Raw genomic sequence first — 12,593 nt, 5'->3', positions numbered from 1 at the left:
TATATCATTGCTGATGTCAGATAGATCCTGGCTAAAAGCAGAGAATACCAGAAAGATGTTTACCTGTGTTTTATTGACTATGCAAAGGCATTGGACTGTGTGGATCATAACAAATTATGGATAACATTGCCAAGAATGAGAATTCCAGAACACTTAATTGTGCTCATGAGGAACCTGTACATAGATCAAGAGAGCAGTCATTCAAACAGAACAAGGGGATACTGTACGGTTTAAAGTCAGGGAAGGTGTGCGTCAGGGTTTTATCCTTTCACCATACCCATTCAATCTGTATGCTGAGCAAATAATCCGAGAAGCTGGACTATATGAAGAACAGGGCATCAGGATTGGAGGAAGACTCATTAACAACCTGTGACATGCAGATGACACAACCTTGCTTGCTGAAAGTGAAGAGGATTTGAAGCACTTACTGATGAAGATCAAGGACTACAGCCTTTAATACGGATTACACTTAAACATAAAGAAAACAAAATCCTCACAACAAGACCAATAAGCAACATCATGATAAACAGAAAAAAGACAGAAGTTATCAAGGATTTCATTTTACTTGGATCCACAATCAACACCCACAGAAGCAGCAGTCAAGAAATCAAATGACGCACTGCATCGGGCAAATCTGCTACAAAAGAACTCTTTAAAGTATTAAAAAGCAAAGATGTCACTTTAAGGACTAAGGTGTGCCTGATCCAAGCCATGGTGTTTTCAACAGCCTCATATGCATGCAAAAGCTGGACAACGAATAAGGAAGACCAAAGAAGAACTGATACTTTTGAGTTATGGTGTTGGCGAAGAATATTGAATATACCATGGACTGCCAAAAGAATGAACAAATCTGTCTTGGAAGAAGTACAGCCAGAATGCTCCTTAGAAGCAAGGATAGCGAGACTTCATCTGATGTACTTTGGACATGTTATCAGGGGGGATCAATCCCTGGAGAAGAACATCATGCTTGGTAAATAGGGGGTCAGAGAAAAAGGAAGATCCTCAATGAGATGGACTGACACAGTGGCTGCAACAATGGGTTCAAGCATAGCAACAATTGTGACGATGGTGCAGTACCGGGTATTATTTCGTTCTGTTGTACATAGGGTCGCTATGAGAGGGAACCGACTCGAAGGCACCTAACAACAACACTATTGCAGGTCTTCAGAGTGCAACTGGACAGAGACTCAAGGGGAATTTTTCTCCCCAAACCCATACAACTTCCAGGAAAACTTCCCAAAAGGAGTTGAGACGGCCCAGAGGACAAAGATGAATGCAAATGTCAGTTAACTTAAGGTTGGAAATGGACAAAGAGGGTTTAACATACTTTTCACATAGTGGAAAATATGGATTCCTAAATTAACCTCCCATTCAGGATTCCAGACTGACTCAACCATCCCTTTGGTTTTCTTGCACTGAAATACATGGCAGAAAGAGGGAGAAGAAAGTACATGGAAGAATGTCCATTTTAAGGGTATAGACTATTGAAATCATTACTATGTGAAAATTAATGCCATAGAAAACACCTGAAAATAGCTCTCTTATCAAGACACTAATAGATTCCTTTCTTTCTTCCTTTCACACTTCAGCATTTTCATGGTTCTTAGCTCCTGGAATAGATCAGAAGTACAAAAGGACAGAAGACTCAGGCTCTTCCTATAGAATGGCCACACAATTGGTTGAAAAGACACTTCAGCCTATTGTCTGTCACCTGCACAATGTCAAATTGGTTTGATTTGGGGATTCTCAACTGATTGAATTAATCAATCATAATAGCTGTAGACACAGCAGCCAATTCCACAATTCTACACTTCTGAAAACATTTTTTTTCCTTTTGGTTTTTGGAAGTGAGACAAGGCTTATAATAAGAGTTTACGCAGATATAAAGTGACACGAACAGTATCCATCAAGAGCATGAAAAATCAAGAATTGTGTTAACTAGAATTTTTCTCCCTGAAAGTATAGCAGTCAAGCAGCCTAATCTAATATTTTTCTATTATCTTGAAAATTTCTTACAAGGAATAGGCATCTATGACAAACTGAAACTATACCAAGAGGACACCTGATGTTTTTCCATTTGCAACCAAACAGGTTGACTATAAGCAAGATTATGTCCACACAGCTTTCATATCTATTGCTGTCCGCTGTTCCCCACCTGGGGCTTTCTGCATTTAGTGTTGCTGAGTATGTGTGGGCTCTAAAAGACAATGGCAGAATATCTGTTATGAACACAGCCACCCACTTCTCCTTTATCTTTCTGCTCTAACACTCCTGCCCCTCCACGCGCACGTGGAATCTCACCACCTGTCATATATATTCTATCCTACAACAGAAGAGTACAAGTCAACTTCAGCGACCATTTGTCCCCCACACCACCACCCAGAGAGCTTTAAATCTATACTTAGAAAACGTTAATGGCATTACCCATGGGGAACCTTATCACTTCATAATATCCCGGAGCTTCTGTTCTCTTCACAGGTTCCATGAAGGGCCAAGCGCTTTGATGGCTCTTGGGTAAAGAAAAAAGTAAGGTATCTAATCTGGAAATTCCATGTGGAAAATCATTTCAAAATATTTACATGAGGTGAATGAAAAGAAAACACCCACCTTCACCTGCTGGAGGATGCTCTTGAGCGTGCTGTAAAGCTGGTCAGGGTCTTTGGGCTCTTTACTTGAAAGAAAAGTAAACAACCAAGAACGAGAATTAGGTTTTTACCCTGCTGCCAGCTGATTCCTATACAGCTCATTCTTACAAAATCCTAAAACTGGAATCATTCCAGAGCTTTTTATGAAAATTGCTACCCAACAAGTGTTGTATCAGAGATTACAATTAGTTAGTTTGCCCTTTTTCTCAAAGTTGCTGGGAGGGGAAAAAATTGCTTCCATTAACATCCTCTCGCCCATCATACTTACCTTTTTTCTCTTCCACTTGGTTTCCAGCCTGTCTCTCCTATATGTCAACGAAATTAAACACTGAATGAGAACTGCTTTTGGTCAAGAGAATAACATAGTTAATACTTATCTAAAATGCAATGAATTACAGCCATGACTGAATAAAAGTCTAATTTCTGGGAAGAGACTAAAATTGACTCCAGTTACCTCCTTATGCAGTTAACAATAGGAAACATTTCTAAGATTGACAATACTACCCCGTATGTTAGTGTTTTTTAAAGAGGAGCTTCAACCTGTCAGAGGAAAGTGTAAAAAATAAATGGCTATTTCTAGTACGGTGGGCATGCGTATTTTTCAACTGTACTGCATGTGTATTTTTCAATGGTGATTTTTGCTAATTACCGTGTAAAAGAGATAAGCTATTATTTTAGGTTAGAACAAACTCTGTTCTGGTGGCTATTTTACTTGGCCAAGACACTGTAACGGGAGACAGTTTAGTGTAGTAGAAAGAAAACACAGCCTGCAGTCAGACAGACCTGGATTTGATTTCCTGCTTTCCCCTTAAAAGCTAACTTAACCTCGATAAGTTACTTAACCTCTTGTGTATCAGTTTCTCAATCTGTAAAATAAAACTCTTAAAAATTAGGTGATGTTACCCTTTTAAGATTAGTTCATGCATGTAATATAACAGCAGAATGCCTGGCACAAGTAAGCACTCAGTTGAACGGTCACTGTTGTGGTTAGTAGCTGTCAAGTCAATTCCGACTCATGGTGAACCTCATGTGTGCACAGCAGAACTTCTCCATAGGGTTTTCAAGGCTGTGATCTTTGGGAAGCAGACTGCCAGCCCTTACTTCCAAGCAGCCTCTGGGTGGCTCTGAACCACCAACCCTTTGGTTAGCAGTCCAGAGCTTAATCATTTGTACCACCCAGAGACTCCTAAATGGTTGCTACCCCACTCAATACCACTGAGTAGATTCAGACTCATAGCGACCCCATACGGTTTCCAAGACTGTAAATCTCTACAGAAATAGATTGCCACATCTTTCTCCCATGGAGCTGCTGGTGGTTTCGAGCCACCTACCTTTTGGTTAGCAGTCCATTACTTTAACCACTGTGTCACCAGGGCTCCTTAAATGATTGCTATTATACCATTAATAAGAATAAAATGAGGAAATAAAATTTTCTGGGTCTAGCAGTGAAGGTAAAACCTGCTATAGAATAGATTTTGTAATGAAGTAACATATCTTGCCCAAATAATGTCTTATTATTTCTCTGGAGAATTTTAGTTTGTTTGATTTTTTTGTTTGTTTGCTTATTAATCTTCAATATACTAGAAGAACTTGGATTTGAACCACAGGAAATTGCTGATATTCAATAGCTTTTGATCTACAAAAAAAGAAAACCTATTTAGTATGGTTTAACCCAATAAAACATACCTCCAATATACTCAGTCATGAATCCTTGGGAAAACTATTATAATATAGTTATTGCTGTGTGCCATCGAGTTGATTCTATCTCATAGAGACACTGTAGGACACAGAACTGCCCCAAAGGGTTTCCTAGTCTGTAACCTTTACAGAGTGAGCCCTGGTAGTGCGGTTGTTAAGCACTTGGCTGTTAACCAAAAGGTCAATGGTTCAAACCCACCAGCCGCTCTGTGGGAAAAAGATGTGGCAGTCTACTTCCATAAGGACAACAGCCTTGAAAATCCTATGGGGCAGTTCTACTCTGTCCTACAGGGTCACTAGGAGTCGGAATTGACTTGACGCCAGTGGGTTTTTTTTTAAACTTTACGGGAGCAGATCACCAGGTCTTTTCTCCCAGAGTGGCTGGTAGTTTGAATGACCGACCTTTCTTTCAGTTAGCGGAGCACTTAACCATTGCATCACCAGGGATCCTTTTTATGATATTAGGGAGCTTAAAAAAATCATATGATTTCCATCACACATGGCTAGTAATCGTTTTCATGTTCTGGGAAACTTATTTAGCCAACCACAGATCTATGAAGGTTGCAACCATGATGGCATTGAGACATCGTGCAAACAGCAAGACGTTTGCAGGAGGTCAGAACCTAGCTGCTTCTTTTTCTGACAGTAACTGGATATTTGCCAGTTAAGGTTAAGTGACTTAACCTTTCTGAGACTCAATTTTCCCATTCATAAGAGTAGAATTCTCCTACCTTCAAGAGTAGTGCGTAGCACTGAGCTATAAATATCAGGGTCTTAATAAATTGTGGAGATTAATAACTATAGAAAGAGACGATTTAAACTCTCTTTGGTTTGTTTGTGTTGAGAGGTAGAGAAAAGACAGACAAAAGGAAAGCTTTTGCTCCCTTCTTAACAACCGGAAATAAACACAAATCAAGACACACAAAGCAATAAAGTTTTTCAAATTACTGCACTCTTGTGATCGTTTCAAACACAACTCATGGCATTACCACAATATTTGCTTTTAAAAGAAGGTCTATACATACTAATTCCAGGAATGCTTTCTATAGGAATCTGTCGAACTCCATCTTTAAAACATGAAAGTCCAGGGTAGACTTTTCGAATCTGGGCTTGTTTTCTTTCTATCAGCTTTTTAATTATCTGTAAAGCAGAGAAAGAAAATGTGTTTAGGGAAAGAAGCCTCTGCCTACAGCTCCAGTCAGTCAACCAGAGGAATCATTTTCCTGACAAAATTAAATCTTTATGAAACAACGAAGAGGAAAGGATGAATGCTATTTAACAGCTAAGACATAAAACATTCTATTATGCCAAGCTCATTTAGTGACATTCACACAATTGTCTGAATGACTGGTCCCTGCCATCCAGAAGAGTTAATAGTGAGAGAACACACTCTCCCAGAGTCCACTGTCATCTTTAGCATAAGAACCAATTATTCTGCCCTCTTCCCTGAGAAGGCTCTACCAGAATTACGGTAAGGAAACCCCAGACCATCAATACCTAGTCAAGTGTAAGAACCTCTTCACATCCTGTAACTATGACTATTCTTTTCAGATTGGGGAGGGGGGGTGGGTGGACAGATGAACAGGCCTCATAAAGCCCCAAAAGCCTGTGACGAATAGCCTTATTCTTATTTAAATTTTTCAAGACTTGAGCCCCAATGTATGTCATTTACATCGAAAAAGCATTTCAAGAGTGTCTGTTAACTGCTCACTTCAGCAGCACATATACTAAAATTGGAACGATACAGAAAAGATGAGCATGGCCCCTTGGCAAGGATGACACACAAATTCGTGACACGGTCCATATTTTTAACACTTCAAGGGACAGAGTAGCAGGGTCAGGGGTCTGGGGACCATGCTTTCAGGGGACATCTAGGTCAATTGGCATAATAAAGTTTATTAAGAAAATGTTCTGGATCCCACTTTGGTGAGTGGCATCTGGGGTCTCAAAAGCTTGCAAGCAGCCATCTAAGATGCATCCATTGGTCCCAACCCACCTGGAGTAAAGGAGAATGAAGAACACCAAAGACACAAGGAAAATATTAGCCCAAGAGACAGAAAGGGCCACATAAACCAGAGACTCCGTCAGCCTGAGACCAGAAGAACTAGATGGTGCCTGGCTACCACAATGACTGCGCTGACAGTGAACACAACAGAGAGTCCCAGATGGAGCAGGAGAAAAGTCGGGTGCAGAACTCAAAATCTAGTAAAAAGTCCAGACTTAATGGTTTGACTGAGACTGGAGGGACCCTAGAAGACATGGCCTCTGGACTCTCTGCTGGCCCAGAGCTGAAACGATTTCCGAGGCCGACTCTTCAGACAAAGATTAGACTGGACTATGGGACATAAAATGATACTCATGAGGAGTGTACTTCTTAGCTCAAGTAGATACATGAGACTAAACAGGCAGCTTCTGTCCGGAGGCAAGATGAGATGGCACAGAGGGTCAGGAGCTGGTTGAATGGACATGGGAAATCCGGGGTGGAAAGGAGGAGTGTGCTGTCACAGTATCGGGAGAGCAACGAGGGTCACATAGCAATGTGTGTATAAATTTTTGTATGAGAAACTGACTTGAATTGTAAACTTTCACTTAAAGCACAATTTAAAAAAAAAAAAGGAAGAATTACAGCCTTGGAAACCCTATGGGGCAGTTCTTCTCTGTCCTATAGAGTTGCTATGAGTCAGAATCAACTCAACAGCTGTGAGTTTGGCTTGGGTTTTGGAAATAAATAACAAATTTCTATTTCAATTCATGTGTGTGTGCACATACATGTGTGGATGAGCTATACGCACTGATTTAGGAGATAATATTGGAACCGTTATTCCTTGTCCTAGAATGTGACTCAACTGGAGCTGGACTCACAAGGACACATTGATTGGGTCCTGATGTATAAAGGCAGTAACTAGGACAATCTTGGAAAACATCTTTCACATAAACAAATCATAAACAGAGTACAAAAGGCCCATATACTTTCCACTCTTATCTTTTCCTATTAGCATTTAGTGAATAGTAAGATTTGTTGGACCAATGAAGACCCTCTTTACTGTCATTACTGAAACCTATACCAGTGATTGTTAAGAAAGGTGATTTAAAATGTAGAATCACGGTGACTTAACAGTTTCTAGCCAATCTGTGAAAAGGTGAAGCTTTCAATGGCTTTGCCATTTTGTAACATTACTATATACTTATGATTCTGTAACGTTCCTTGGACTAAGACAGACATAGCTCTGGCTGCATGCCTGTCTGTTTCCTACTTCAGCCTCTTTGAATATAAGCCAAATAAAACCTTTCTTTTTGCTTTACTAAAACAGAAAAACAGTGTCTGTTAAGGCAACACAACCAGGATGTGAGTAGGCAGGGCTGGTTTGGTAAATTCTGAGAGATGAAATTGTTTTGTAAAATAATTCCTAATGTGTTGGGGTAACTATTTCCAAGTCAGTGTAGCTTTCCCTTAAAAAACAAAAACAAAACTCAGAATTTCCCATCCTGAAATTAACCATATCATAAGAAAATTCTGGAAAAAACAAAACTGTGTCAGTCATTCATTGAATTTACAAAGGAAAACAACAACAACAAAAAATTCTAGTTTCTAACTGCTTGATCTTAAACATTCACTGGTAAATGCTGCAGCATGAATATATAATCCTAACACTCAAAGAATTTCATAAAATGAATGGGACTAGCAAAAATATATTCTTGGTGAACCTAGATCAGTGCTGACTAACAGAAATATAATGAAGCCTGTGAAGGAGCCCTAAAAATCTAGGTGCTTGGCATAAGGAAAGGTTTCTGCCAAAGATGTAGGCCGAACTCCATTTTTTTTACTGCTCATTCTAAGCTGACTCTCAAGTCAGCTAGCCAGAATACCTCAGGAAGCCTGCTGGCTCCCCTACTCTCCTCTCCCTTCCTCTCACAGCTTGCTCCCAGGAAGGATACTTACTCAGGCTGACCCTCAAAATATCCACAGATTAACAAGAAGTTAACTGACTCAATCCTTATTATTAACAAAACAATGCTTAAGGGATCTTGCAATTGTCTAGTGTCCGTTAAATCACGATTTTGTAAATATCAACCAATCAAAATTTTTTCCTTTTAAGTTCCTGGATTTTCTGTTCTTAAACTCTGTAAAAAATTCCTTTCACTGGAGTACTTTTGTGAATCCTCAGGAAGTGCTGCCCTATCTGGATCATTCCATTTCTTCAATAAATCTCTTTGCTTTAATTTTAGCAGAAGCTCTAGTTTGCTCTATGACATTTCTTATGTCAGAAGTGGGATTCGAAGGTACACTTCCTGCAGCGACCCTTGAGGACTTGAGTGCAGGCTTCAGTACTAGGCAAGTCTGGGCTCACCACTCCATGAACTTCTTGGGAGTCACTGTCAGGTAAAGAAACCTCTTGAATTTTGAGGTCTGCCTTCTTGTGTTGAGCTCTTTGAGATTTACTGAAGAATTCTGGTTTTGTTTTGTCCTTGTCTGTCTTGTTTTGTCTTGTCTGTTTTCATTCTGTTCTTGCAAGAATTTTGGCCAAATTTTGCCTCTGCTAGTGGCAGTAGTTTGAGGTCCTGGACAATTTAGTGTCCTAGAAGTTTTCCAGTCTGTGGAATCTCAGGCTCCATAAGCCACAAATAAAATCAAAGGCATAGGATAGCCAGTAAAAGCCAATAAGGTGGTTGCCTGCCACAGAAGTGGTTAAAGTCTCACATGACCGGATAAGCTGAGTTGTGGGGCAGGCCAAAGCATGAGGCTGCCTGCCAGCCACAAGCAAAACCTCATGCAATGAAAGGAACCTATTGGTTTAAGCAATACACTTGCCAAACTGCGTGGCATCCCTCATCAGGATTTGTTGAGTCTGAGAGTCCTAAACTTTGATCAAACTCAAATCTTCTTTGAAAATGAGAAATGCCATATCTAGGGCCAATGTGGAATTGCCTTCTGGGACTCCTGCCCAATATATGAACAAGCACTGTGGCTCTGCTACCTGTTTGTATCTATCTGCTTGGTATCATCTCAGTAAGGGCAGTCTGGAAAATACGTGGCCCCTTTTTGGTTATTTTGAATTATCTAAACTGAGTTTTCTGTGCAGTAAATTAAAAAAAAAATCTCCTGAATTAAGCAGTAACAATGGGTGCTTATTTTAATTGGTATTTTGAAGCCTATAGAAGATGTGATAAGAATAAAATCGCTTCTCTACAGGATAATGTTTCTAAATTGACTAAACAAAATAAGGAGTTGTAACGTCGGATTTCTGTTCCAACTACCTGAGTTGTCCTGGGACCATCTGCTCCTTTGCCGGCCACTTCTCCTGTGTATCCTCCTCTGCCTTCTCACTCCTCTGATACTAATGATTCCTCTGATAACACTAACACTTAGCCTGAACTTCCCCTTTCCCCAAAGAATCTACTTGGAACATAAAGCCTATTCCCAAAATGCCTTTTAAAATACACCCCAGTGCATATGTTGAGGATCTTCCCCAAATTATGTTTACTCCCTGGATATGCTCAGAATTTCATAAAATTGCCGAAAGTTTCCCAAAACTGTGGGAAGATCCTTACAAGTTTGCTGAGGAATTTAGATTCCTTGTTGAGGCTTACCAGCCTGGACTCTCTGATTTGTATCAACTACTCCACATGATAACTGGGTAAGGAGAGGCTCAACTGTGGTTATAACAGGCTGAATGGAGAACTTCCAAAAACAGCTTAGCTCTAGACCCAAATAAAACAGCTGCCCAACTCTCAGAAGATTCTCGGGCTATCAGTACAAGATTGCTAGAGGCCAATCCAAAAGTTTTTCCCCTAATCACAGATTGACAAAAATTCACTCTTGCATACAAAACAAAAGAAAAAATATTTATGATTACCAGACCAGATTATTTCAAAGGTTTGCTTAACATTCTGGGATTAATCCATCATCCCCTGAGACTACAGAAACTTCTAATGCAGTATTCACATCTGCCCCAAACCTGAACCTTCAGCCCTAGTAAAAATGCATCAACTATATTGGAAAGCAGCTCCCATTGCCAAGCTGTCCAACTGTGGTCACAAACTTTCACAGACTCTGGAGACTAAACAAACCTCCAAGACAAATAAGTTAATGGCCTGACAATTACAACAATTGCAATCTCCTAACCAGCAAGATAAATGGAAGCCCTTTGGAGACACTAAACCAAAACCTGCAATTATTGCAAGAAAATCTGGCATTGCAAAAAGGATTGCTGTAAGTTAAAGAACAATCAAAAGAAACAGCTTATGGAATGAAGGGGCTCTGGGGACATAGCAGGGGATCTCCCTATGGTGGTACTTAACCTTCAAGGAGAAACTACCATGTATATTAATGGAGAACCCTGCAAATTTCTAGTTGACACTGGTATTACACTTTCTGCCATTAATCCCACGTTTAGAAAAGCCCCTGCCCCAGAGTACAAAAACTTCAAAAGTTGTAGGGGTTACAAATCGAGAACAGACTTTCAAAATCTGTTCTGATATGCCCTGGCCCTACTGAAGATTTACATCCCTTTCAGCTTAGCCCTGAGAATCCTGTTAATTTGTTGGGCCAAGACCTTTTGTCTAAATGGGCCCATGATTTAAAATTTTCAAAGGAGAAATATTACTAGGCCTGCCAGACCCCCCAAAAACCTCTAATGAGGGATTTAAATCAGAACTAATTCTATAGGAAGAAGCTGCTTGCTGTTTACAAGCATTAATCATGCACAAAGACAACTTAACCACCTCTAATCCTCTTCCCTCTGACCTTTTTTCATTAATTCCTGAAATCTTATGGGCCACCACATCTATTGATATGGGGCAAGTTTTATCAGGAGAACCCATTAAAATTCAGATGGACACCTTTAAGCCTTTACCAATACTCCCTCAATATCCTCTTAAACAAGAAGCTAAAGAGGGATTGTTGTTGTTGTTGTTAGGTGCTGTCAAGTCGCTTCCAACTCACAGTGACCCTATGTAGAACAGAACGAAATCCTGCCCAGTCCTACGCCATTCTCACAATCATTGCTATATTTGAGCCCATTGTTGCAGCCACTGTGTCAATCCATCTCGTTGAGGGTCTTCCTGTTTTTCACTGACCCTCTGCTTTACCAAAATGATAGGTCAATGTACACCTGGCTTTTTAGGGGTTTCCCTAAGTCTCCACTCTTATAATGAAAGTGTAAATTGGGCCAATGATCTGAAACTCTTTTCCTGATGCAAAAGAAATTATGAAAGCCTTATGATGAACAGATCTGGGGGCAGATGGGCATTTCTCCATCCTTTTTCCGCTTGTGAGTATCCTCAAACTTGAAAAATCTATTTGCAATTTGTCTGCTCTATGGTCCAAATAACAAATGCATAGCCAATAGCATAGAAGCCCAACAAAAATCTTTAAACTCTCTTGCCAAAGTTGTGCTGGATGATAGAATTGTCCTTGATTTCTTCTAGCACAACAAGCAGGAGTGTGTCCAATTACTAATAGCACTTGTTGTACTTGGATAAATACATCAGGAGAAGTAGAACAAGATCATAAACAAGTCTGCCAGAAAGTTACATGGCTTCAACTGCCCCATATTGCAACTCCCTTTTTCTTGATCTTTTTAGTTGGCTACCTACTGAAATTGGTTCTTGGCTACATTCCATTTTGCAAACTGGATTAATTCTCTTAATCATAATAATTATTACAGGATTAATCAAATGTTTTATGAAATATTTTTCAAATGCTTGTACTCACAATATGCAAAATATGTATTTTGACGAAAGAGCAATTCCTTAGAGAATAGTTTGGCTCTTCACCTTGGCCGATGCCTCTCTCTGGCAAGTACTCCTATTAATTCAGCCTGATCTCACACATCCCTTCTCACAAAATCACAGAAGCAGAGTGCCAAGCTATGCTATGGAGAAGATGGAACAGACAGTGCCCGGCTACCTTTCATGGAGTGCTTCTGGGGTCTTAAAAGCCTATTTTAAATAGGCAGTCATCTAATAAACTCAAGGAAAATAAGTTCATGCAGAAGACACTCTCATAATAGTAATCAGCAAATTTCTATAGAAAATCTTGATCGGGGGTGGGGGGAGTGTTGTAAAGGAGTGCTAAAAATCTAGGTGCTTGGCATAGGGAAAGTCTTCTGCTAAAGATGTAGGCTGGACTCATTTTTTTTACTGCTCATTCTGAGCTGATTCTCAAAATTTTTTTCTTGTAAGTTCCTGGATTTTCTGTACTTAAACTCTGTGAAAAATTCCTTTCACTGGAGTACTTCTGTGAATCCT

The 12,593-nt window shown here is 39.8% G+C and overlaps 1 protein-coding gene and 1 non-coding gene across 8 annotated transcripts in view; one reads left to right on the top strand and one right to left on the bottom strand.

Annotated features, from left to right (window-relative positions):
* Positions 1–12,593, bottom strand: part of KAT2B (lysine acetyltransferase 2B) — a 77,678-nt gene that overhangs the window by 5,175 nt on the left and 59,910 nt on the right. For 6 of the 7 annotated variants that reach the window (XR_002825436.1, XR_002825435.1, XM_023739562.1 and 3 more), the window contains 4 exons: positions 5,369–5,483; positions 2,914–2,950; positions 2,608–2,671; positions 2,425–2,509 (listed from right to left, as the gene is read on the bottom strand). Coding sequence is in view for 5 of the 7 variants with exons in the window: in XM_023739562.1 (XP_023595330.1) it covers positions 2,425–2,509; positions 2,608–2,671; positions 2,914–2,950; positions 5,369–5,483 (301 nt within the window). In the remaining 2 variants the exon portion in view is untranslated. The remainder of the gene's footprint in view (positions 1–2,424; positions 2,510–2,607; positions 2,672–2,913; positions 2,951–5,368; positions 5,484–12,593) is intronic. The other variant, XM_023739564.1, reaches the window with a different exon arrangement.
* Positions 6,047–6,153, top strand: LOC111822176 (U6 spliceosomal RNA). The gene has a single exon (XR_002825437.1). It is a non-coding gene; the product is annotated as a U6 spliceosomal RNA (small nuclear RNA).

Source organism: Trichechus manatus, unplaced genomic scaffold, assembly GCF_000243295.1.
Source record: "Trichechus manatus latirostris isolate Lorelei unplaced genomic scaffold, TriManLat1.0 scaffold00136, whole genome shotgun sequence".
In the NCBI taxonomy this organism is placed as follows: domain Eukaryota; kingdom Metazoa; phylum Chordata; class Mammalia; order Sirenia; family Trichechidae; genus Trichechus; species Trichechus manatus.
Note: the sequence above shows the minus strand (reverse complement) of the source record. Positions and strands in the feature narration are given on the sequence as shown.